Raw genomic sequence first — 27,547 nt, forward strand, 5'->3', positions numbered from 1 at the left:
ATGCTTGTTCAGGGTCTATGGCTAAAAGTATCAGATGATGAGGATCAGTAGGACAGTCAGGCAATTGGTATAGTTAAAAAGGAAATAAATATGGCAGCCTCCATATTCCTCTTGCTTCAGTTGTCCTTTAAGATGGGTGACAAGGTATACATTCGGAGCCCTAAGAATGATACCTGACAACTAACACAGGGGAAGTAATTTAAAGTCCATTAGACAGTTTTTGTTATATTGGCCATGATGTACTTCCATTCATTGCGTAACCAAATAGACAACGTCTTTCACAAAAAGTCTATAAAACTATTTTATAAAGAATAAGGAGCTTTGTCCTGGTTGGCAATGTAACATTGTGTCAGTTTTCATTACACTGTTTTCACTGAACTTTTGCGACACACAGCTGCTTCTCCCCAGCAGCGACTTATCTCCCAGGAACAGGAGGAATACAAAAACCGCAACATAGAAGGGGGCAAGGCCTGTGCTGTACACGTGATATTAGAGGTCATATGATCGGTATCCGCCTCTATCGCGGCGCCGTGACTCCGAGGACACAGTCACACTGCACATTATTTCCAGCGTGCTGTACTGCCGTCCGCAGGGCATTCTTGAAGGTTAGTGCTCGAGTGATCAGTCTTGCAGCTTCCTGCCTTGCACCTACGGCTGCATTCATGCATTGCCTCTGTTCCTGGTCACGTGTCTGCTGTCAGCGCTAGTAGTACTGACGTTTCCAGCATGGCCGTGTGCAGCTTTCTTGGCTGTCTGTGCTGTGGCATTGTAGTGCTATTCCCTGCGCTGCATTGGTGGAAAGACAGAATGATTAGAGGTTTAGAACTAGCATTCACCAGCAGTTTCTTTAACTGACCATCATTTGTGTGACCAGCATACCCCGAGTTCAAGTATATTTAGGTTTATTACTAGAGATATACCAGAGCTGAAGATAGTTGGAGAAATGGGGGGAGCAGGCATGTATGGGAAGCTGGCCTGCTGCCATCCCCCCTTTTCCTCCAAACCCTCCTTTCCTAACTAAATGCCTCCCTGCAGCCTCTTCCAGGTCGGGCATTAGTGTGCTGGCCAGGCTGTGCACCCTACATCGTGCGCCTATGGCCAGGAGCGCGTGATGTAATTGTCACGTCATGTGCAGTGCGGGCGTGTGAGATATAGGATGCGTGCAGCTGCACCAGCGCATCAGGGTTGCCAACCCAATTTCTTATTTTTCCTGGACAAAATGGTAAAAAAATCTGGACACCTCAAGGTTTGGAGGGACAGGGGGCGGAGTCAGTAGCGGGCTTTTTATGAAACGCCTTGTGAATTTCAGAGGAGAAAAAGAAAGATGAAGCTATGTGGGCACATTTCACCAGTAAATACACTATGTGGGTAGCACATTTCACCAGTATATGCATGTGGGCATGGGATGCAAATTTCACCAGTATATGCATGTGGGCATGGGATGCACATTTCACCAGTATATGCATGGGATGCACATTTCACCAGTATATGCATGGGATGCACATTTCACCAGTATATGCATGGGATGCACATTTCACCAGTATATGCATGGGATGCACATTTCACCAGTATATGCATGGGATGCACATTTCACCAGTATATGCATGGGATGCACATTTCACCAGTATATGCATGGGATGCACATTTCACCAGTATATGCATGGGATGCACATTTCACCAGTATATGCATGGGATGCACATTTCACCAGTATATGCATGGGATGCACATTTCACCAGTATATGCATGGGATGCACATTTCACCAGTATATGCATGGGATGCACGTTTCACCAGTATATGCATGGGATGCACGTTTCACCAGTATATGCATGGGATGCACGTTTCACCAGTATATGCATGGGATGCACGTTTCACCAGTATATGCATGGGATGCACGTTTCACCAGTATATGCATGGGATGCACGTTTCACCAGTATATGCATGGGATGCACATTTCACCAGTATATGCATGTGGGCATGGGATGCACATTTCATTAGTATATGCATGTGGGCATGGGATGCACATTTCATTAGTATATGCATGTGGGCATGGGATGCACATTTCATTAGTATATGCATGTGGGCATGGGATGCACATTTCACCAGTATATGCATGTGGGCATGGGATGCACATTTCACCGGTATATGCATGTGGGCATGGGATGCACATTTCACCGGTATATGCATGTGGGCATGGGATTCACATTTCACCGGTATATGCATGTGGGCATGGGATGCACATTTCACCAGTATATGCATGTGGGTATGGGATGCACATTTCACCAGTATATGCATGTGGGTATGGGATGCACATTTCACCAGTATATGCATGTGGGTATGGGATGCACATTTCACCAGTATATGCATGTGGGTATGGGATGCACATTTCACCAGTATATGCATGTGGGCATGGGTTGCACATTTCACCAGTAAATGCATGTGGGCATGGGATGCAAATTTCACCAGTAAATCCACAGCACATTTCACCTGTAAATACACTGTGGACAGCACATTTAACCAGTAAATACACTATGTGGGCAACACATTTCACCAGTAAATACATGTGGGCATGGGCAGCACATTTCACCAGTAAATACATGTGGTCATGGGCAGCAAATTTCACTAGTAAATGCATGTGGGCATGGGCACTGCAGCACATTTCACCAGTAAATACATGTGGGCATGGGCACTGCAGCACATTTCACCAGTAAATACATCTGTGGGCATGGGCAGCACCTGTCACCAGTAATACATGTGGGCATGGGCAGAACCTGTCACCAGTAATGTGGGCAGCACTTGCAAAAAATCCCAAAACATTTACTCACATGCAGACAACTCCTTTCCTGAGTCCCGGCCTTCCTCCAGCGCAGCTCCCACGGTGTGACTCTTCACAGCCAGCAGCTGCAAAATTCCCGCGCTCAGCCTCACACTCACAGGCGGAGCAGGGCTACGGGAAGATGGCGCCCGAAGCCATGTACTGGAGACACACATAGTCAACAGTGCAGGGCTTCGGCAGCCATCTTCCCAAAGTCCTGCTCTGCTGACGGTGAACTGATGCGGCGTCTATTAGACCCTAAAAATCTGTTCACGTCCTGCCTGCCAACCCTCTGTGAACGGATGCCTTTCCCCAAGTACAGGCGGGTACGGACACTGCCTTTTTGTGGTTAAAAAGGCGGACCGTCCATATTTTCACGGGCGGTTGGCAACACTGCAGAGCATGTGCACTAATGCCCCACCTGGAAGAGGCTGACAGGGGGCATTTAGGTAGGATGGGAATGGGGGGAGCCAAGGCAGAGGCGAGAGAGGCTCCAGCCTCAGGGTGCAGTGTAGGAGGGTGCACACAACTCACTCAGCTATCATTCCCCTATTGTGCTTGAAGCAGTGACTGCAAGACAGGTAACTAGAGATTAAGGGGTTGGGGGCCCTGGGCCGCCTTTTAGTCCAATAGCAATCTGTGTGTGACAACTGGGGTGGGAGGGATGCAGGGGCGCACTTTGGTGTCTCAGCCTTCGGTGCTGAAGGACTTTGTCCTGGCTCTGGGCAGCAGGACAGCTTCTCAAACATGCCTGTTTCTCCAACCGGCCTATCGAGCATCCAATTCGATAATCAAATCAGATGAAAAGCAGTACCGCAGTAAGCATGCCAGATCAGATTCAACCACCTTCAGGCTGAAATCGATAGCACATACTGGGAAGTCTTGGGCTGATGTGGTCAATAGGGTGTAATGCTGTGCGATATTGGGATGAACGTGACAGAACCCCTGAACGAAGTCTCCAAAGCACAAGTCCTCAGAGGTACCAGGAGCTACGAAGATCTGTTTGAACAGCTTTACCTGCTGAATTCCTCCTTATGGTTGCACACAAAATACATATACTGCTTTTCTTCTGCAAAGTAAATCTGCAGCAGCTGTACCACTGCACCATTTAAAAAGGCTTGGTTAGAGGCATATTTCATTGCTGATGGTTTATAAATAATCTTGTTTCTTCTCTTTTCCAGTATGGGTGTTGAATGGTTTGGTTTCGGATATGCAGCTTTGGTTGCTACTGGAGGAGTTATTGGTTATGTAAAAGCAGGTATGTTTTTGAAATAAAAGCTTTAGTCACCTAGCCCTAATTTCTCATGCTAGCCTACCCAACCTTTTTTGCCAAATTGGAACTTAGGTTTAAAGTGTACCTGAAGGGAAAAAGTGTGCCCTGGCCTATGGGGTACTTACCTCGGGAGGGGGAAGCCTCTGCATCCCATCCTCATCCAGCGCTTGCACCTCCGAAGATCCACTCTTATTGTGAGCCCTGTGCAGGCGCAGTATCCTCTTCCCCTTTTGATGTGGCAGAAAAAAACTAGCCCAATCGGGTCTGCTCTATTGTGCAGGTGCAAGCCATCTGCACCTGTAGAGCTGACCCAATCGGGCTTGACTCTTTCTGCCGGGCCCTGAGCAGAGAGCCACAAGTGCATGTAAGGATTATGGCTCTGCAGTGTTCAGAGATCTTGTCACTGGATCTGGCTGACGGGGGAAAGCCTCATTAGGATCCAGAGGTTTCCCCCTCCCCATCGGGAGCAGTTTAGAAATGTACACACAACGCAACGCTCGGTCAGATTACCCATTGATCTGAAGGGAAATTGTATCGTGTGTACTTAGCATTACACCTGAACTATTTTTACACAGACCCAACATGAGAAATCTTCCCTCATACAAAACTGAGCCTCTAAACTAACCTTGGGCTTGTTCAGATGGCCAGATTATCACATTGTGCTTATTAGGCCTCTTGCACACTACATGCGATTCCAATTTTTTTTTTTTTTTTTTTAAATACAATCTAATTTTTAATTCAGATTAAAAAAACGTAGCAACATGCAGTACTTTATTTTTTTTTTTCTTTAATCTGAATCAATAAAAGGATCGTATAAGAAAATCAGAATTGCATGTAGTGTCCTGAGGCCCCCTGCACACTGCAAATCCGATTTGCGATTTTGATTTTCCCTGGATGCTATCAAAACGAGAAGAAAAATGCAGCATGCAGTACTGATTAAAAATCGCAAATTGGAATTGCAAGTAAAATTGCGTCAAAATCAGAATCTGAATCGCATCTAGTGTGCAAGAGCCCTGACACAGTTTATTTATCAGCATTCTGCATGTAGTCAGGCAAAGGTGTCTACAAAGGTATGTGGAGTTGGGATTCAAAATCACCACATGTAATGTCTGGTAGTAGGTTGTTGCTGAGTACTCACCGCCTGACGGGTCCTGCGACGTCCCCTTGATGACGGTCTTCAGGGCCGCCTCTTCCTGCTGGCGGGTTTGCACGATGTCATGCTGGGAGTGAACGAGACTTCAAGCGATCGCGGTACTTTGCGCAGGAGCCGTCGGATCTAAGCAATCCGCCATGTTGGTTGTTATTGCGGCACGACGCTGGGTGACGTTTGTGTGGTTGTGTGCCTGTACCCACATCACGGTATTATGGAAACAACCACTCGGCACTCGCTGGGAAAATCGTGACGTGGGTACATAGCTTTACACTAAGCTACGTTAAATTGCTACAACACCATGTTAAGTGTTGTACAGCTGTCATCTCCAGCCAACCACCTTATAACTCACACACAAGAGTGGGTGAGAGGTAGAGAATTCTCCCCATATGTGTCCCTATGAATTTAGCTTTCCAAAATCCACTGCAACGTCCTTCAATGAAAAATGAATTGCACTGCTGTGCTTCTATATTTGTCTATATTTGAGTGTAAATTTTAATCACTTTTTTAATGCGTTGTAAGGGCGAATTTGTCCTCCTCTGTAAATCCTTGCATTGCCTGGTTGTATTGTTTTTATGTTAGTGAAGCCTGCTAAGGTCAGTGAGCCACGACTGAATATACAGAGGGCTATTTATAAAATGAGGATGTTCCAGAATCAAACTTCCCGTATTTTTCGGACCATAAGATGCATTTCGGCTCCAAAAGTAGGGGAAGAAGTCAGTGTGTCTAGTATGGTACATACCTTACAATTTTACAAACCTGCAGCTGTCCTGGTGTCCCCCCACTGTCTTCTGCTGTCCCCATGTCCACCTTTGTCTTACCGTGTCCTCCTCTGTCTGTCTCTCAGCTCTATGCTGCACTGTGTCCCTGAGCACAGCTTCAGCCTATGGGGAAAAACTACAGTAACTTAAATTACTGTGCTTTTCCTGGAGCTGATTGTCTTGCGGGTGGAACCCTGGCTCTGTTATTGGGGCCAGTCATTTCATTCGCTGCTACTCAGCAAGGGCAGTAATTGGCCCCAATGACGGAGCCAGAAGGGGGACTCCGGGGCACACGAGGTACAAAAGGAATAACATAATTAGGGGGAGAAGTTCCACAAGTTGCCCCTGCACCATGGACGCACCAGGTTTAGTATTTTTTTTTTCCCCCCCCTGGTTTTTGTCCTCTAAACCTAGATGTGTCTTATGGTCAGGAACGTCTTATAGTCTGCAAAATACGGTACATACTCACCTGCTGACGATCTATAATTGGCCAATGGATCTCTGTCGCCCAAGGTATCGGGTACCGACTGCCAAAGACGCTGTACACACATCCTCAACCTCTGGCTGACGCCGCGTATGTTGCTGTGCGGGGGGGAGGGACAATCAACGTGTGTGACGAAGCGGCTTCCAGCAGGCGGGGGAGTAGCGAAAACTATGTGTTCATGTAACCTGCAGGTGTCGGGCATCACTAAATTTTCGACATCTTAGATCTTTAGCCATTGTTGTGCTGCTCTACCCATACTGGTCTGATCGCCTGGCCATGGCGGTCATCATCATCCACCACGGCTGATTTCAGACCAGCATGGGTATGAGCCTATAGGCCTGTAATCAGATCTGCTTAATGTCCCACACAGTCTGCTGTACTCATATATTTACAGTCCTCTTCAGAACACATTTCTGCCTTATTCTACTGTCACTATTGTCCATTATTTAAAATAATGAATGGAAAAGGCTTTCCTGTTTTGCTAATTCTGTATATTGTTCTACTGGGATATAACGTTTTAATAAAACATTTCTTCAGATGACTGTGAAGGTGGCCACGAATTATACAATTTGCTGAATGATCGTTTATGAACAATTATTCATTTGAATGATCGGAGATGATCAATTAGGATCACTAATGGCCAATCTCCTAACCAATCCGATCAGATTGACAGGATCGATTTGCAAATCTGATTGTTAACATTAATCAAATCAGATTGGTTAGAGCTTCATGTTAGTGGTCCCAAATGATCATTTCCGATAGTTCATATACGATCGTTCCCTGAATTACAGTGACCACCTGGAGTAATGAAAACTGTAATGGAGTTGGATATAACATTTTTTTTTTCTTTGGTGTGTTTTCATTCTAGGTAGTGTCCCTTCTCTTGCTGCTGGTCTTGTTTTTGGAGGTCTAGCTGGACTGGGCGCCTATCAAATGTCACATGATTCTAAGAATATTTTACTTTCACTTAGTAAGTTCTGTTAATGTATCTCTACATTGTATCATACATTGCTTTGAAAGTAACAAATGTAGCAGCAAATTCCTATGACTAATCAGTAAAACACCCCTTCATTTGTAGTTTCATAAAGCTGTGTAGTGGGATGATAATAAATGGACTGATTACATTTATAACTGGAAAAGTAGTGTGAACAGCTTCAAAGCACATTATTCAGGTATACTGTATTATTGCTTAGAGCCCCAATTTAAAGTGTACTTGAAATCGGAACATTTTTGCAAATGGCTAAACTTGAGCTCCACTCACACAGCGACTGAGCTGGCTGACAGTGCCGACATGTTGTATTAGATTAGGTCACAGTGAAGACAGAACCCTTGTTTGTTTTTTCCTCAAAAAAAAAAACAAAAAAAAAAACTTTAGAGTTGACATACAGTTTCAGGTTCATGAGCAACGAATGAGGAAATGTTATCAAAATTAGCAGAAGGTAACATGGCAGCAACTCTTAACACAGAAGCATTCTGCAGCTCTGGTCAGCATGGTGAAATGACACTGTACATAAGCTAAAGGGGAAAAAAAGTATGCAGAACACTGCCATGATGAGATCAAGTGATGTAAAGTTTACTTCAGGTGTGTTGTACTCATGCAAATGTAAGTACACTGGTCTTTAAAGGATACACGCTGGTACTTTCCTCTCCTCGTTCCTTACTATCCCCATAATGTTCCTTCAAAAATCTGACCAGCTTAAGTCAAACTCCCAGACTGGAAGAGGCAGGCTTGCTGCAATGCTCCCTGCTGTAACCCTCTTATTACCATTTGTTCCTTGCCACTTAAAGTACCCCCTCCCGGTTTTTCCTCCTCTTAAACTTTTAATAGTGTTTTATTATTGGTGCTGTGACTGTCACAGCACCGTCCTTCCCGTTCCAGCGCCCCCTGTGGCCTCTGTTCTGCTCAGTTGTAATCTTCGACTGAGCAGAACATCGAATACGGGCGGGGAGGAAGTGGCAGTTCTCACTCCTTTCTGCCAATCCATAACTCTGTCCCCTCCACTCGCTGCTACAGTTCCACTTTATGATCCACTCCATAAAGGGGAGCTGTGCGGTGTGGGATCTTGTGGTAATTGAGGTAGGATATCCTTCCAACCTCAATTATCACAAGCCTGCACATAGCGCAGCTCCCCAGTGCGCTGCCTACAGTGAATCCTATACAGACCTGAAGCTGTGAGTGGAGGGGGCGGAGTTAAGGACGCGCAGAGGCAAGGAAGAACTGCCACTTCCTCCCTGTCCATAATTGATGCCAGATCGGGAGCCACAGGGGGCTCAGGAGGGTGGTGCTGTGTACTGTGGCATAGTACAAGAAGAAGGTGGAGGCTTGCACGTCCAAAAGTAAAAAAGCTCTTTTATTGAAGCATCACATTAAAATCTGTGGCCATACAGCGACAGCCCGCTGTTTCAGGTGTCAGCCTTTCTTCAAGCTGTTTCAACCACAAATGAGGAGTCAAACAGCATCATAATTATAATGCCCACCCCCATTCTCAACCAATCATTTTGAAATACAAGCAGCCAATCCGTTTACCTGTAGAGATGTGCAGACCTGACAGGAGACTGTCTCTTCCGTGAAGTGACACCCTCTAAATAATCTATGCCGGGGCTCTGTAGCGTCCTCCGCTCAGAGTCCTCCCTCGGCTTGCCATTTGCTGTGTTCGGATCAGGTGACTCACTAGCATGTGACGTCACCACACAAAAGCCGCGATTGGTCCGATCATCAGTCCTGCGCAAACCAAGTGCGCAGTGAACCACATACGTAACTGTATGCCGCCCAATAGGCGGACACCACCTATCGTCACTAGTAAACAACAGCGCTGTACTAAATGCGCTGTCCCGGACCTGTTCGCAACGTTTCTATGGTAACACCACTCAACATTATAGACATAATACAACATCTCACCACCTCCTGCGCAGCAAACGTAAAACGGCAAACTTCTTCATACAGGAACCGCCAATGCAGGAAAACGGAGAGCTCTGCAATAAAGAGCAAAAATAGATACATTAAAAACATGCAGCCTAAGCCCTGTCCAGGTCGAATTAAATACAAAAACCCAATTCATATTCACGGTTAAGTCCTCCATTCCCCAGCACTCCCAATCTCTTAATCCAACTCGCCTCTCTCCTTAGTAATTCAGATTAAAATAGATTATTCAGAGGGTGTCACTTCACGGAAGAGACATAGGGCTTGATTCACAAAGCGGTGCTAACTGTTAGCACGACTGTGAAAACCCTCTTAGCACGTCTAAACCAGCTTTTCGCGCGCAAAACTTTATGCGCGTAGGCTTTACGCGCGCACTGCACAGAGCGCTCTGCGCGAAGTGCCCATTAAAGCCTATGGGACTTCGCGCGCGCATAGGACTTTGCGTGTGTAAAACTTTGCGCGCGATCTGATTGAGAAATCCGGTGCTAACCTACTTAGCACCCTGGTTAACGCGTCTAAAGACTTTAGACGTGCTAAGTAGGTTAGCACTGCTTTGTGAATCAAGCCCATAGTCTCCTGTCAGGTCCGCACATCTCTACAGGTAAACGGATTGGCTGCTTGTATTTCAAAATGATTGGTTGAGAATGGGGGTGGGCATTATAAATATGATGCTGTTTGACTCCTTATTTGTGGTTGAAACAGCTTGAAGAAAGGCTGAAACCTGAAACAGCGGGCTGTCGTTGTATGGCCACAGATTTTAATGTGATACTTCAATAAAAGAGCTTTTTTACTTTTGGACGTGCCAGCCTCCACCTTCTTCTTGTATTCAGCTTGGATCCAAAAGGTGCGAGGATCCATAGAGGCTTGGGCACCCTTATCCCTGGGCAAGGAGTGCCACTCTTTTTACCATTGTATAAACATACTGTGGCATAGTCACAGCACCAGTAATAAAACAATATTAAAAGTATTTGAGGGGGATGGGAACCAGGTCAGGGGTACTTTAAGGGGAGTTAATGGGACAGGCAAGAGGAGGGAAAGAGAAGGTGATAGGAGGGCACATCACAGCAAGCCTGTCTCTTTCTGTCTGAGAATTTGACTATATTGAATTTTCAAGGAGTGGTTACTGGAGACCGGGGAACAAGGAGAGGAACAAACAGTGCACAGTTACAGTGGGTTACAAAAGTATTCGGCCCCCTTGAAGTTTTCCACATTGTCACATTACTGCCACAAACATGCATCAATTGTATTGGAATTCCACATGAAAGACCAATACAAAGTGGTGTACATGTGAGAAGTGGATCGAAAATCATACATCATTCCAAACATTTTTTTTACAAATAAATAACTGCAAAGTGGGGTGTGCGTAATTATTCGGCCCCCTGAGTCAATACTTTATAGAACCACCTTTTGCTGCAATTACAGCTGCCAGTCTTTTAGGGTAGGTCTCTACCAGCTTTGCACATCTAGAGACTGAAATCCTTGCTCATTCTTCTTTGCAAAACAGCTCCAGCTCAGTCAGATTAGATGGACAGCGTTTATGAACAGCAGTTTTCAGATCTTGCCACAGATTCTCGATTGGATTTAGATCTGGACTTTGACTGGGCCATTCTAACACATAGATATGTTTTGTTTTAAACCATTCCATTGTTGCCCTGGCTTTATGTTTAGGGTCATTGTCCTGCTGGAAGGTGAACCTCCGCCCCAGTCTCAAGTCTTTTGCAGTCTCCAAGAGGTTTTCTTCCAGGTTTGCCCTGTATTTGGCTCCATCCATCTTCCCATCAACTCTGACCAGCTTCCCTGTCCCTGCTGAAGAGAGGCATCCCCCCCGAGCATGATGCTGCCACCACCATATTTGACAGTGGGGATGGTGTGTTCAGAGTGAAGTTTTCTGCCACACATAGCGTTTTGCATTTTGGCCAAAAAGTTCCATTTTGGTCTCATCTGTCCAGAGCACCTTCTTCCACATGGTTGCTGTGTCCCCCACATGGCTTGTAGCAAACCGCAAATGGTACTTGTTATGCTTTCTGTTAACAATGCCTTTCTTCTTGCCACTCTTCCATAAAGGCCAACTTTGTACAGTGCATGACTAATAGTTGTCCTATGGACAGAGTCTCCCACCTGAGCTGTAGATCTCTGCAGCTCGTCCAGAGTCACCATGGGCCTCTTGACTGCATTTCTGATCAGCGCTCTCCTTGTTCGGCCTGTGAGTTTAGGTGGATGGCCTTGTCTTGGTAGGTTTACAGTTGTGCCATACTCCTTCCATTTCTGAATGATCGCTTGAACAGTGCTCCGTGGGATGTTCAAGGCTTTGGAGATCTTTTTGTAGCCTAAGCCTGTTTTAAATGTCTCAATACCTTGATCCCTGACCTGTCTGTGGTGTTCTTTGGACTTCATGGTGTTGTTGCTCCCAATATTCTTTTAGACAACCTCTGAGGCCGTCACAGAGCAGCTGTATTTGTACTGACATTAGATTACACACAGGCGCACTCTATTTAGTCATTAGCACTCATCAGGCAATGTCCATAGGCAACTGACTGCACTCAGATCAAAGGGGGCCGAATAATTATGCACACCCCACTTTGCAGTTATTTATTTGTAAAAAATGTTTGGAATCCTGTATGATTTTCGTTCCACTTCTCACGTGTACACCACTTTGTGTTGGTCTTTCATGTGGAATTCCAATAACATTGATTCATGTTTGTGGCAGTAATATGACAAAATGTGGAAAACCTCAAGGGGGCTGAATACTTTTGCAACCCACTGTATGTGGACCCAACATTAACATAACTCTGTGCTTACCTTAAATGGCTTTTCCTTGGGTCAGGGAACTGACCTAACATGTAAAAGTTAGATACTTACCTGTGTAGAGGGAAGCCTCTAGATAGTTCAGAGGCTTCCCATGTCCTTCTCGACCCCACTGTTGCCACTCATGGACCATCTGAACGTGTCCAACAAGAGGTCACAAATGTTCTGCTTTTTTATGTCGGCTCAGGTTTGCTTTAAAGCATATTCGAGGCAATTAATAAAATCTAGCTTTGCTTTACTTGGGGCTTCTTCCAGACCCTAGAAGTCACGTGTTTCTGTTGCCGCAGCTCCGGTCTTCTCCCGGGTCCTGCTAGCAGCCTGTGAAGTATCACTGGCCTCTGATGGGTCAGCGTCTTCTGTGCATGTGTGGGCGTGCACTCGAGAGTGAGATTCCATTACTGCAAGCGTACTGCGCAGTATGCGCCCAATGACCTGGTCAGATTCACGCACGGCGCGGGGGCTAGCCTGTGCATGCGCAGAATATGCTGACCCATTGGGGGTCAGTGATACTTAAAGAGAACCCGAGGTGGGTTTCTGACATGAATATTAGGACACAGAGGCTGGTTCTGTATACCATGCCCAGTCTCTGTGTCCGTATAGTGCGCCCCCAGGCCCCCTGCACTCTGCTGTCCCCCAATATAGCCACCCTAGCAATACGTAGCTTGTCGCTAGCTGGCTGTTTACCTTTGTGCTGTAATTTACCCGCCACTCCCCGCCTGCGTCCCTTCCAGCTTCTGTAAGCTGATTGGAGGGAAGGGACGCAGGCGGGGAGCGGAGGTAAATGACAGCACAGTAAGGTGCTGTTCAGTAAGCCAGCACCTGTTCAGTAAGGAGTTCATGGGCAAGACTCCCTAACAATGCTACTGCCTACTGAGTGCACCCCAGTGACTGCAGCCCAAGCAGTTTGAGTCAGCCTGGAGAAAAACGCAATATAAATAGGAGAAAAGTGCAATATAAGTGTTATTTGTCTTATCTAGTGCTGCAAGATATCCAACTACCATGCTGAGAAACAATGGATTTTTTTTTTAATTGACTAGCACCAGTGCCAATTACAGAACAAAACAAATAACTATATCTAATGCCTACAGTTTAAATAAGACTTTTTTTTTTATAGCTCACTGTCCATCTTTTGTATTCCAGTTGCATCAGGTACATTAGCTGGAGTTATGGGCTACAGATTCTACAATTCTGGAAAATTTATGCCGGCTGGGATCATTGCTGGGGCCAGGTGGGTACATGACAGTTTGACTTGAGACGTAAGATGAAAGTGTGCAAACCAGCAAGATCAAAAACCTTTATCGTGACTGTTGTGTAGAGTAGCAGCTTTTGCTGCCTTGATAAGACCTGTTAATTGTATACGCCCAACACGTTTCCTGTGTCTGCTGCAGGTCAGCAGCAAGATGGTCATAGATTAGGAGAGGGTTTATATGCAAAAGTTACACTGCTAGCTCTCGCTCACATTAAAAATGAGATATCCAGTCTGTAGAAAGAAACCTCATATTCTATTAATGTAGATACCAAGGCCAATGTAAAGTATTGGCCTCTTAACTTATCCTGAAAACTGTAGAAAAGATAAGGAAAATAATTAACAGTACTGTTGTTTGTATTTGTGGTTTATGGAGAGGAAACTGGTAGCAGTGAGCCAGCACTGATGGCACAGGGGGAAAGCAAATCGCCCAAAAACTCAAACGCGCAGCCTGCACCACTTTCAGGGGATTTCCCGGCGATCGCTTTTCAGTGTTATAGAAGCGCTAAACGCAATCGCGGAGAAATCGATGCACTGTCCAATGATTTTTCCACGTGAAATCGCAGAAAAATCACTCACGCAATAACGCCGGCGTTTTGCGATTGTGAATGGGGCCGAAAGGTGTTTTTCTAAACTTACAACTTTGGAAATGCATGTGAGATTATTGCTCATGCTGGTGAAAAAACACAGTCCAGCTCTCCCATCATGTCAGGTCTATGGACAGTGAAGACCATGGCTTAAAGAACAACTAAAGTGAGAGGATTATGGAGGATGCAATATGTATTTCCTTTTAAGTAATACTAGTTGCCTGGCATCCCTCTAATCCTTTGCCGCTAACACTTTTAGACATAGACCCCGAACAAGCATATGCATATCAGATTTTTCTGACATTGTCAGAGCTGACAACATTAGCTGCATGCTTGTTTCTGGTGTTATTCAGACACTACTGCAACCAAACAGATCAGCAGGGCTGCCAGGCAACTGGTATTGTTTACAAGGGAATAAATATGGCGGCTTACCTAGTCTTCTCACTTTTAAAGAGAATCTGTATTGTTAAAATCGCACAAAAGTAAACATACCAGTGCGTTAGGGGACATCTCCTATTACCCTCTGTCACAATTTCGCCGCTCCCCGCCGCATTAAAAGTGGTTTAAAAACAGTTTTGAAAAGTTTTGTTTATAAACAAACAAAATGGCCACCAAAACAGGAAGTAGGTTGATGTACAGTATGTCCACACATAGAAAATACATCCATACACAAGCAGGCTGTATACAGCCTTCCTTTTGAATCTCAAGAGATCATTTGTGTGTTTCTTTCCCCCTGCATCTCTCTTGCACTGAAGTTTCAGGCTGCTCTTTTCTTCCTGCAAACAGCTTTGCCCTTGTCTGTAATTCCTCACTATGTGAAAGCCCAGCCAGCTCAGAGGACGATTTATCCAGCTTGTAAAAGATGAGAGAAGCTGCTCTAATCTAAATAACACACAGGCAGTGTGCATAGAGGGGCCTGGAAGGGGGAGTTCATAGCAGAACCAAAACACTGAAGAACTTGGCAGCCTTCCAGACACAGGCCTGACAAGTCTGACAAGAGAGAGATAAGTTGATTTATTACAGAGACTGTGATAGTACAAAGTGCTGCAGTAAGCCAGAACACATTAGAATAGCTTTTGGAACTTGTAGGATGATAAAAAACAGGATGCAATTTTTGTTACGGAGTCTCTTTAAGTGTCCTTTAAGAAAAGCAGCAGATCTAAAGGTTCGTATCCACGGCACGATTTTTGCGACAATTCTCTTGTGATGAGCAATTGTTTTTGCAATATCACGCAACATCGTTTAATGAAAATGTGTTAAATGATGTCTAACATGTTACCACCGACGGTGACCATTCATATTGAACAACTGTTATGTCGGATAACTGGACGAGTGATGGTTAAGATCACCATAGACTCCCGTGGTAGTTTTCACAATTGCATAAATTGTAGATTAGGCCAGTTGGGTCGGGGAACGTTCATCGGCGATCACCGATCCATCTGGCTGTGGGTACTTAGCTTAAGTCTGAGGTTAGCAGTTTTGAGACCCAGACCCACTTTCATGGCATACGCCAAGGACTTTGTCAGGTTTAATCACTTCCCGACCGCCGTATGTACAATTTGGCGGCCGGGAAGTGCACCCCGCAAGGACCGCCGTATTGACAAATGGCGGCGGTCCTTGTAGGGGCATGGGCGGAGCGATCGCGTCATCAGTGACGCGATCCTCCGCCGGGAGTCGGAAGCCCGGCATTTTGCCTCTGCTCGCCGGCCACTTAGCAGAGCCGGCGAGCGGAGGAATCCAACAATGTAGCCAATCAGGTAGTATAAGGCACTTTGTTAAGTAAACAAAGTGCCTTATACGTGCTTCCTCCTCGCCTCGTGGTCTCATTGTTGCAGAGACCACTAGCGAGGAGGAAGCACTTTGTAAGTATCAGCACACAGCCGTTTTTTTTGCCTTACAGCCCCCTGATCACCCACCCCAGGCCTCATACCCCCCCTGATCACCCCAGCAGACCCCTGCCTAGCACCCTTGCACCCCTGCAAAACCCCCACCCCCCCACCTGCCACTAACTAGCGACGCTGCCCCTTAGTTTAGGTCCCTAACTGCCTCCTAGTCACCCCTGATCTCCCCCCCCCCCTACCTTTAGATCACCCCCAGACCCCATCCCAGACTACCCCCCTGTATACTGTATACATCTGTATACAGCTACCTTACCCCCTGATCCCCCTCTGATCACCTGTCTATCACCTGTCCATCACCCCTCAGCACCCCCACCCATCAGAGCAGACCCTAACTGCCCCGCGGGGGTAACCGATCACCTGCCCAGGCCCTCGATTGCCCTCATACCCCCCTTCTGATTACATCCCCTGCTCTTTGTTTACATCTGTCCTCCCCAGCGATCACTAACTGATCTTTGATCAGTAACCCCCTGTGTCTGCCTCTCATCAGATCAGGACTCAGTCTGCCCCGTGCGGGCTCCTGATCAACCCCCCACCCCCTCAAATCGCCCTCAGACCCCCCCCCCTAATCACCGTCCAAGTGCATTGTATTTGACTGTGCTGCGCTTGTATTCAATTGTGCTGCGCTTGTATTTAATTGTGCTGCGATTGTATTTGATTGTCCCGTGATCTGCTTCGATTGTCCCGTGATTGTTTGATTGCCTGAGACCCCACTTCCCACCACACCCCCCCCCCCTCCCCCCCCCCCCCCACCACACCCAACCCCCCCCCTCCCCCCACCTCCAACCACCACCTTCCGAGTGCATCAGATTTGCTTGTGCTGTGATTGGAGTCGATTGTGCTGTAATTGTATTTGATTGTCCCGTGATCGACTTTGATTGCCCCGTGATTGTTTGATTGCCTGAGACCCCACTTCCCGCCACACCCAATCCCACCCTCCCCCCATCACCTTCCGAGTGCATCAGATTTGATTGGGCTGTGATTGGATTCGATCGTGCTGTAATTGTATTTGATTGTCCCGTGATCGGCTTCGATTGCCCCGTGATTGTTTGCCTGAGACCCCACTTCCCGCCACACCCAATCCCACCCTCCCCCCATCACCTTCCGAGTGCATCAGATTTGATTGTGCTGTGATTGGAGTCGATTGTGCTGTAATTGTATTTGATTGTCCCGTGATTGTTTGATTGCCTCTGAGACCCCACTTCCCACCAACCCCAATACCTCTCAAATACTCCCTTTTTGCTAGGTAGGTGCTCTTTTTTTCTGGGTAGTCTCGGAGGAAAACACCATAAATTTAGCAATCCAAAATGGCAAGAAGGGGGCTTTCCGATGACGAGGTATACAGGTACATGGACCAGTCGGATGAGTTCTTTTGGGAAGAATCATCCGTCGAATCTTCCGGGTCCGAATTTGAACCTGTAGAAAGCAGTGGTTCCCTGACCGATAGTGATGACGAGGCTATGGTCCCGGCTAGAGCCAGGCGTACCAGACCCCAAGTCGTTAGACCGCAGGTGGCGCAGGATCCGCCTCAAGGGCAGCAGGGTGGTGCTAGCGCTGTTGATAGTTTTCTTGGTGAGGCAGGCACCAGCAGCGCAGCATCTCCTGGACTTAGTGCCAGTGCTTCCGTAGACCCTGGCGAAGTGGTGAGCGTCAGCATGGAAGTTGAAACTGGTACGGTGGCAAGTGCAGTAGTACCCCCGTCGCAGCCACCAAGAAGAAGACGGGCCCGTAGTACCCATAGACTCCCAGAGGTGCTGGCACAACCAGATTGGCAATCCCCTGATTCCGCCGCACCCGTAGTGCCCCCTTTCACCACCCAGTCTGGAGTCCAGGTGGCGACAGCTCATCTAGGAACGGCCCTAGAATTTTTGCAGCTGTTCATCACCCAGCTTCTCTTGGACTTAATTGTGGTTGAGACCAACCGTAAAGCCACACAATTCATCACCGAGCACCCGGAGAGCATGTATGCCCAGCCTTTCGGGTGGAAACCAGTCCAAGTTTCCGACATTAAAATCTTTTTGGCCCTTATCCTTCACTTGGGACTAATGAAACAGAATGTATTGCGGTCGTATTGGTCTACGAACCCAGTACATCATGTTCCCTTGTACCCTGCTGCCATGTCCAGGACACGATTTGAGTCCATCCTGCGCTTCCTGCACTTCAACGACGACTAAACCTGTCATGAAAGGGGAGACCCTGCTTATGACCGGCTCCACAAAATTCGGCCCCTCATAGACCACCTGTCCTCAACATTTGCAGATGCTTATATCCCTGAACAGAACATCTGCGTAGACGAGTCCCTCTTACGCTTTACCGGGCGCCTTGGCATCAAACAGTACATCCCAAGCAAGCGCGCCCGGTATGGGGTGAAACTGTATAAGCTCTGTGAAAGGGCCACAGGCTATACATGTCGTTTTAGGGTCTATGAGGGAAAAGACTCAAAATTGGAGCCGGTCGGATGCCCTGACTACCTGGGGAGCAGTGGAAAGGTTGTGTGGGACTTGGTGTCACCCTTGTTCCAGAAGGGGTACCATCTTTTTGTGGACAATTATTACACAAGTGTGGCCCTCTTTCAGCACTTAAAGTTAGAAGGAATCCGATGCTGTGGCACTGCGCGGCCTAGTCGCCAGGGCTTCCCCCAACGGCTCATTACCACCAGACTTGAACGGGGGCAGAGGGCCGCCTTGCGTACTGAAGACCTGCTCGCGGTGAAATGGAGGGACAAGAGGGACGTTTACTTTCTGTCCACCATTCACACAGACACGACAGTCCAAATTCAACGGGCAACTAAGGTCATTGAAAAGCCCCTTGTCGTCCACGAATATAATGTCAACATGGGAGGGGTGGACTTCAATGACCAGAGGTTAGCGCCCTATTTAATGACCCGGAAAACAAGACGCTGGTATAAGAAAGTGTCTTTTTATCTGATTCAATTGGCAGTTTACAACAGCTTTGTTCTCTACAGTAAGGCTGGGAGAACTGGATCTTTCCTCCAATTTCAGGAACAGATCATTCTGGACATCCTGTATCCAGGAGGTGCCAGCCCCCCCCCCCCCCCCCCCCCCCCCCCAGATGCAACTAGCCAACTGCATGGTAGGCATTACGCCTATCAGATTCCGTGTGCCCCAGGTCAACGCATCAGAAGAAAACGTTGTCGTGTCTGCAGCAGGACTGGAAGAAGGAATGACACCAGTTTTTATTGTCCCCGCTGTCCTGACCAGCCTGGTCTATGCGTAGGGCCGTGTTTTGAGAGGTACCACGAGCAGGTACACTATTAGAACCTAGGGAACTCCAGACACAGGAGTAGGCACACACTCAGTGGTCTTTCGCACATTGTCGCAGGGAGAGGAGAGGTAAGCTTGAAGACCAAACGGGTAAGCATAAAAGTGGGAAGAAGGATCGGTTTCCATGCTTGATATTGCTGATCTGTCCTGGGTTGGCGATATAAGACGGCATGTTTGAATTTCCCTTGAGTGTGGACACCCCCGGTTTATATGTGATTTGGGCCTATGATGATGCTTTAATGCCACACAGAGTCATCTCTATTGGCAGGCATATTGCTGTATCCTACAGGCATAATGCTGTATACTAAAGTTCTGAGGCCCAGTCACATAAGTTGGTGGCTCACCCTGAGTGCAGGGTGGCACGGGGTGTCTCTCTCCTGAGGTTATCACTGCCATTGATGTGGAGGAAGATCTGCCATTGATGTGGAGCAAGGTATGTTTGCCGTTCATTTTTCCTTTCAGCCCAGAGTGCATTACTTGTATACCCAATATAAGGAGTATAGCAGAAACTCCTAATACTGGCCATACATGTAATGATTGCAGAGACCCTAAAATGCCAGGACAGACTCCACAAATGACCCCATTTTGGAAAGAGGACACCCTAAAGTATTATGTGAGGTGCACGGTGAGTTCATAAAAGATTTTAGTTTTTGTCACAAGTTAGCAGAATTTTTTTTTAATTTTTTTTTTTTTAACAAAGTGTCATTTTCCGTTAACTTGTGACAAAAAATAAAATTTTCAATGACCTCACCATTACCCTCATGGAATACCTTGTTGTGTATTCTTTCCAAAATGGGGTCATTTGTGGGGTTTGTTAACTGTCCTGGCAAGTGGGCGGGGTGCTAAATTGTGAGCACCCCTGTAAAGCCTAAATGTACTCATTGGACTCTGGGCCCCTTAGCGCAGTTAGGGTGCAAAAAAGTGCCACACATGTGGTATCGCCGTACTCGGGAGAAGTAGTATTATGTGTTTTGGGGTGTATTTTTACACATACCCATGCTGGGTGGGAGAAATACCTCTGTAAATGACAATCTTTTGATTTTTTTACACACAATTGTCCATTTACAGAGTGATTTCTCCCACCCAGCATGGGTATGTGTAAAAATACACCCCAAAACACATTGTACTACTTCTCCCGAGTACGGCGATACCACATGTGTGGCACTTTTTTGCACCCTAACTGCGCTAAAGGGCCCAAAGTCCAATGAGTACCTTTAGGATTTCACAGGTCATTTTGCGGAATTTGATTTCCAGACTACTCCTCACGGTTTAGGGCCCCTAAAATGCCAGGGCAGTATAGGAACCCCACAAATGACCCCATTTTAGAAAGAAGACACCCCAAGGTATTCCGTTAGGAGTATGGTGAGTTCATAGAAGATTTTATTTTTTGTCACAAGTTAGTGGAAAATGACACTGTGAAAAAACAATAAAAATCAATTTTCCGCTAACTTTTGACAAAAAATAAAATCTTCTATGAACTCACCATACTCCTAACGGAATACCTTGGGGTGTCTTCTTTCTAAAATGGGGTCATTTGTGGGGTTCCCATACTGCCCTGGCATTTTAGGGGCCCTAAACCGTGAGGAGTAGTCTGGAAATCAAATTCCGCAAAATGACCTGTGAAATCCTAAAGGTACTCATTGGACTTTGGGCCCCTTAGCGTACTTGGGGTGTAAAAAAGTGCCACACATGTGGTACCGCCGTACTCGGGAGAAGTAGTATAATGTATTTTTGGGTGTATTTTTACACATACCCATGCTGGGTGGGAGAAATCACTCTGTAAATGGACAATTGTGTGTAAAAAAAAAAATAAAAAATTGTCATTTACAGAGCTATTTCTCCCACCCAGCATGGGTATGTGTAAAAATACACCCCAAAACACATTATACTACTTCTCCTGAGTACGGCAATACCACATGTGTGGCACTTTTTTGCAGCCTAACTGCGCTAAGGGGCCCAAAGTCCAATGAGCACCTTTAGGCTTTACAGGGGTGCTTACAATTTAGCACCCCCCAAAATGTCAGGACAGTAAACACACCCCACAAATGACCCCATTTTGGAAAGTAGACCCTTCAAGGTATTCAGAGAGGGGCATGGTGAGTCCGTGGCAGATTTCATTTTTTTTTGTCGCAAGTTAGACGAAATGGAAACTTTTTTTTTTTTTTTTGGTCACAAAGTGTCATTTTCCGCTTACTTGTGACAAAAAATAATATCTTCTATGAACTCACTATGCCTCTCAGTGAATACTTTGGGATGTCTTCTTTCCAAAATGGGGTCATTTGGGGGATATTTATACTATCCTGGAATTCTAGCCCCTCATGAAACATGACAGGGGGTCAGAAAAGTCATAGATGCTTGAAAATGGGAAAATTCACTTTTTGCACCATAGTTTGTAAACGCTATAACTTTTACCCAAACCAATAAATATACGCTGAATGGGTTTTTTTTAATCAAAAACATGTTTGTCCACATTTTTCGCGCTGCATGTATACAGAAATTTTACTTTATTTGAAAACTGTCAGCACAGAAAGTTAAAAAAATCATTTTTTTTGCCAAAATTCATGTCTTTTTTGCTGAATATAATAAAAAGTAAAAATCGCAGGAGCAATCAAATGGCACCAAAAGAAAGCTTTATTAGTGACAAGAAAAGGAGCCAAAATTCATTTAGGTGGTAGGTTGTATGAGCGAGCAATAAACCGTGAAAGCTGCAGTGGTCTGAATGGAAAAAAAGTGGCCGGTCCTTAAGGGGTAGAAAGCCCTAGGTCCTTAAGTGGTTAAGGGAGCCATACACGGGTCAATGAAAATGTTAGATTTTCCTATATTTCGATAAAAACTATCTATTGTATGGAAAAATCCAATTATTATTATTTTTTTATTTTATTGAAAAAGTATTTGTTGAATTTTTGATCTTTTAAACTATCGGCAATGTTGAAAAATTCTGACCAGTTTTTAGAAAAAAAATTGAATCGTGTATGGTGAATTGTTTTTGACTTTTCAAATACAATCAGTGAAGAACATTGATTGAATTTAAAAGATCTAAACAAAAAATTGTATGGTGTATGGCCACCATTATCCAGAGCTGGATTAACACCAGACAGGGCAGTGGCTTTGGACGCCACACCTCCTAATTAATTGATTGAAACTGGACTAAGAAATGTTGGATAATGTCATTCAGTTATGGGATACCACAGGGATAGTTTGGATTTTATCTATGGGACAAGCACTGCAGTTATTAGACAGCCATGTGACCCTCAAACATCAGAATTAAGTAGCCATGTGGGCCCCAGACACCAGAATGAACCCTTTCCACTCTATTTTTTCCTAAAGGGAGTAGTTTCTGCTCGGAGTTTTTTTTTTTGTTTTTTTTTTACAGAAATGCACTCTCCCTCTTACTCTCTCCCATTTTAACATGGAACATAACATAGTAACATAGTATATCTTATTTTAAAGAACACATTATAAAGTTTAATTTAATACCTTATTTGGACAGTTTGGCATCTTCTATTGGCTGGTAGCAGAGAAGATGGCCAAGGTATAGTAAATTTTACAGCAATTTCGTGGGTGTAATCCTGGCTTGCATGAGCAAGTTTCGCAATAATAGGTGGTTTTATGCCTGCCACCTGGTATCTTTGTCACTACACACGATGCAATCTTTGGTATTTCGATTGGGAATTAGAGCAATGAAATGCTGGCTACTATTTAGATGCTCCTTCAAGTCCATTGCATAGGATGCCATTGCTCCTCTATGGAATCTGCAAGAAGGAATAAGCAAGGAATTGGCAAGGAAAATTCAATGCATTGGTCACTTCCTGGTAGTGCTGATCGCGCACTTTCGTTTTGGGGCAGGGGGTACCACCTGTGTGGGCATGTACTCTTACATGCCCACTATACAAGGTGAGAGAGATCGGACTTTGCCCCCCGCTGATGTGCCTGCGAACCGCCGCTGAAATTGTCCCCTGCATAGCGGGACATACGAGTGCAATGGGAAATTCGCATTGTCCCGCGATGCGGGACATACAAGTAGACAGGGTTAAGAAGCCAGGTAGCTCTGATACAAAAAATTGCCCACAGACAGCCATCCGTATTAGGTAGCCATTGTGTGCCCCCCCATATATCAGTGTTAGGTAGCTATTGTGTGCCCCCCCATATATCAGTATTAGGTATCCATTGTGTGCCCCCCTATATCAGTATTGGGTATCCATTGTGTGCCCCCCTATATCAGTGTTAGGTAGCCATTGTGTGCCGCCCTATATCAGTGTTAGGTAGCCATTGTGTGCCCCCCCATATATCAGTATTAGGTAGCCATTGTGTGCCCCCCCATATATCAGTATTAGGTAGCCATTGTGTGCCCCCCATATATCAGTATTAGGTAGCCATTGTGTGCCCCCCATATTATCAGTATTAGGTAGCCATTGTGTGCCCCCCCATATATCAGTATTAGGTAGCCATTGTGTGCCCCCCATATATCAGTATTAGGTAGCCATTGTGTGCCCCCCATATTATCAGTATTAGGTAGCCATTGTATGTTCCCCATATATCAGTATTAGATAGCCATTGTGTGCCCCCCCATATATCAGTATTAGGTAGCCATTGTGTGCCCCCCCCCCATATATCAGTATTAGGTAGCCATTGTGTGCCCCCCATATATCAGTGTTAGGTAGCCATTGTGTGTTCCCCATATTATCAGTATTAGGTAGCCATTGTGGGCCCCCCCATATATCAGTATTAGGTAGCCATTGTGTGTTCCCCATATATCAGTATTAGGTAGCCATTGTGTGCCCCCCATATATCAGTATTAGGTAGCCATTGTGTGCCCCCCATATATCAGTGTTAGGTAGCCATTGTGGGCCCCCCCATATATCAGTGTTAGGTAGCCATTGTGGGCTCCCCATATTAGTATTAGATAGCCAGTGTGTGTGCCCCCCATATTATCAGTATTAGGTAGCCATTGTGTGTTCCCCATATTATCAGTATTAGGTAGCCATTGTGTGCCCCCCCCATATATCAGTATTAGATAGCCATTGTGTGCCCCCCCCCATATATCAGTATTAGGTAGCCATTGTGTGCCCCCCCCCCATATATCAGTATTAGGTAGCCATTGTGTGCCCCCCCCCATATATCCGTATTAGGTAGCCATTGTGTGCCCCCCCATATATCAGTATTAGGTAGCCATTGTGGGCTCCTCATATTAGTATTAGATAGCCAGTGTGTGTGCCCCCCATATTATCAGTATTAGGTAGCCATTGTGTGTTCCCCATATTATCAGTGTTAGGTAGCCATTGTGTGCCCCCTCCATATATCAGTATTAGGTAGCCATTGTGTGCCCCCCATATATCAGTATTAGGTAGCCATTGTGTTCCCCATATATCAGTATTAGGTAGCCATTGTGTGCCCCCCATATATCAGTGTTAGGTAGCCATTGTGTGCCCCCCCCCCATATATCAGTATTAGGTAGCCATTGTGTGCCCCCCCCCCATATATCAGTATTAGGTAGCCATTGTGTGCCCCCCATATATCAGTATTAGGTAGCCATTGTGTGCCCCCCATATATCAGTATTAGGTAGCCAGTGTGCCCCCCATATTATCAGTATTAGGTTGCTATTGTGTGCCCTAGGTAGCAGTTTTAGGTATCCAGCACTGTTAGCCTTTTGTGTCCTGCCTGTTTCCTCCTTTCCTTATGCAGAGTGCACAGCAGAGGAGCTAGAAGGATTCACTCACCTGTCCTGCCACTGTGCTTCCGCCATCCGATCGGCTAGCCGTACCACTGTTTCCTCTCACTGGCGCAGCATCACTCTTTCCCCTCAGTATGTACAAATTGACATCACATCCTGGTAGGTCACAAGTGCAGTGACGTAGCTGCGGCAAGGAGCCATAAAGATGGGACATGCTAGCCAGAGGTGAATGGGCTTGACAGATGGGTCAATTGCCTCCAGCATGCTTTGCTGCTTACGCTGCATTTCTGCTGTGGGCCCTCTCCTCACCATACTGACCCACAAGAATGCCAAACTAGGTCCAGTGTTGCCCCTATAGTCATGGAACCCAATGGTAGGGGGCTCATTTTTGTCCCCAACTTTTCGCTACTCTGTTTTCCTATATCATCTCATATTAAAGTATTAATTAATTAACCATTATCAGTAGAGGAAAGAACAGGGATGAGTATACATGTTGGTACCTTAATTTGCAGCTGTCTCTGCTCAGGTCAACTGAGGGTTAAAATTATGCAGCCTTTCCCACCTACATTTTTCATGGCAGTTACATGAATTGTAAGTTTTGTTTTTTTTTGTCATGATTTTTCCTTAAAATGCATTCATATGTTCTTGTTTTAACGCTGGTGTTCTTTTCCACAGCTTGCTAATGTTGGGAAGAATTGGCCTTAAAATGTTGGCGAAACCTCACGATTCATGATGGAAATTGCCACAGCACTGAAATATTCTAGATCTATAACGTGTACAAGACTTGATTTTCTTGTAAATGTCACTTTCTTAGTAAAGTCGCTTTCTTTTACTAAAAGAAAATGTGTATTTTTTTTTTTCCCTTTTAATTTATAGAATGCTATTTGTTTTCTTGTCAAAATAACACAAATCAGAAGAAAAAAACCCTATTCTAGTACACATGGCATTTGTGTACCATGGAGACTGCTATTAATCACCTTCTAAAGAATGTCAGATTCATAGCTGTATGGCTCCACAAGAACATGGGCAGATCATGAAAGTCACAACACTTGATTCACAATCCTGGCGCGGGTGAGCGGTTTAGGTAGTCAGGTGGCCATACACTAGTAGATTTTTTTGCATCAATATCCAGCCTATTTGATCATTTGAATCAGCTAGATAATCGATAAATGACTTTTTTAACTTTCTGTGCTGACATTTTTCAAATAAAATAAAATTTCCTATACATTTGAGCGCGAAAGTTATTCTGCTACATGTCTTTGATAAAAAAAAAAAAAAAAAACATTCAGTGTATATTTATTGGATTGGGTAAAAGTTATAGCGTTTACAAACTATGGTGCCAAAAGTGAATTTTTCCATTTTGAAGCATCTCTGACTTTCTGACCACCTGTCATGTTTCATGAGGTGCTAAAATTCCAGGATAGTATAAATACCCCCCAAATGACCCCATTTTGGAAAGAAGACATCCCAAAGTATTCATTGAGAGGCATGGTGAGTTCATAGAAGATTTTATTTTTTGTCACAAGTTAGCGGAAAATGACACTTTGTGACAAAAAAATTTTTTTCCATTTCTTTCACTTGCGACAAAAAAAAAAATTAAATCTGCCACGGACTCACTATGCTCCGCTCTGAATACCATGAAGTGTCTACTTTCCAAAATGGGGTCATTTGTGAGGTGTGTTCACTGTCCTGGCATTTTGGGGGGTGCCTAATTGTAAGCACCCCTGTAAAGCCTAAAGATGCTCATTGGACTTTGGGCCCCTTAGCGCAGTTAGGCTGCAAAAAAGTGCCACACATGTGGTATTGCCGTACTCAAGAGAAGTAGTATAATGTGTTTTGGGGTGTATTTTTACACATACCCATGCTGGGTGGGAGAAATATCTCCGCAAATGACAATTTTTTTTTTATTTATTTATTTTTTTTTTCACACAATTGTCTATTTACAGAGATATTTCTCCCACTCAGCATGGGTATGTGTAAAAATACACCCCAAAACACATTATACTACTTCTCCTGAGTACGGCAATACCACATGTGTGGCACTTTTTTGCACCCTAACTGCGCTAAGGGGCCCAAAGTCCAATGAGTACCTTTAGGATTTCACAGGTCATTTTGCGACATTTGGTTTCAAGACTACTCCTCACGGTTTAGGGCCCCTAAAATGCCAGGGCAGTATAGGAACCCCACAAATGACCCCATTTTAGAAAGAAGACACCCCAAGGTATTCCGTTAGGTGTATGGTGAGTTCATAGAAGATTTTATTTTTTGTCACAAGTTAGTGAAAAATGACACTTTGTGAAAAAAATAAAAAACAATTTCCGCTAAATGTTGACAAAAAATAAAATCTTCTATGAACTCGTCATTCACCTAACAGAATACCTTGGGGTGTCTTTTTTTTCTAAAATGGGGTCACTTGTGGGGTTTCTATACTGCCCTGGCATTTTACGGGCCCAAAACTGAGTAGTCGGGAAACCAAATTTCTCAAAATGACTGTTCAGGGCAGGGGTCTCAAACTCGCGGCCCTCGATGCAATATTGTGAGGAATCGCGGGAAAGCAGCTGCCTCTACTCAGCGTGAGGCGGCTGCTTCCCTCAAGGGCATGGCGGAGCGCGGAGAAACTGCCGCGTCTGACGCGGCGGTTAGCACGCAGGGC

General features: G+C 45.4%; 1 protein-coding gene across 1 annotated transcript; it reads left to right on the forward strand.

The window, feature by feature from the left end:
• Positions 1-496: 496 nt before the first annotated feature.
• TMEM14C (transmembrane protein 14C) lies at positions 497-26,119 on the forward strand. The gene is made up of 5 exons (XM_068234623.1): positions 497-605; positions 3,996-4,072; positions 7,351-7,452; positions 13,348-13,435; positions 25,570-26,119. The coding sequence occupies exons 2-5, from the start codon at positions 3,997-3,999 to the stop codon at positions 25,625-25,627; spliced, it is 324 nt and encodes a 107-aa protein (XP_068090724.1). The 5' UTR covers positions 497-605; position 3,996; the 3' UTR covers positions 25,628-26,119.
• Positions 26,120-27,547: the final 1,428 nt, after the last annotated feature.

The sequence above is a fragment of the Hyperolius riggenbachi genome, chromosome 5 (genome assembly GCF_040937935.1).
Source record: "Hyperolius riggenbachi isolate aHypRig1 chromosome 5, aHypRig1.pri, whole genome shotgun sequence".
Classification (NCBI taxonomy): domain Eukaryota; kingdom Metazoa; phylum Chordata; class Amphibia; order Anura; family Hyperoliidae; genus Hyperolius; species Hyperolius riggenbachi.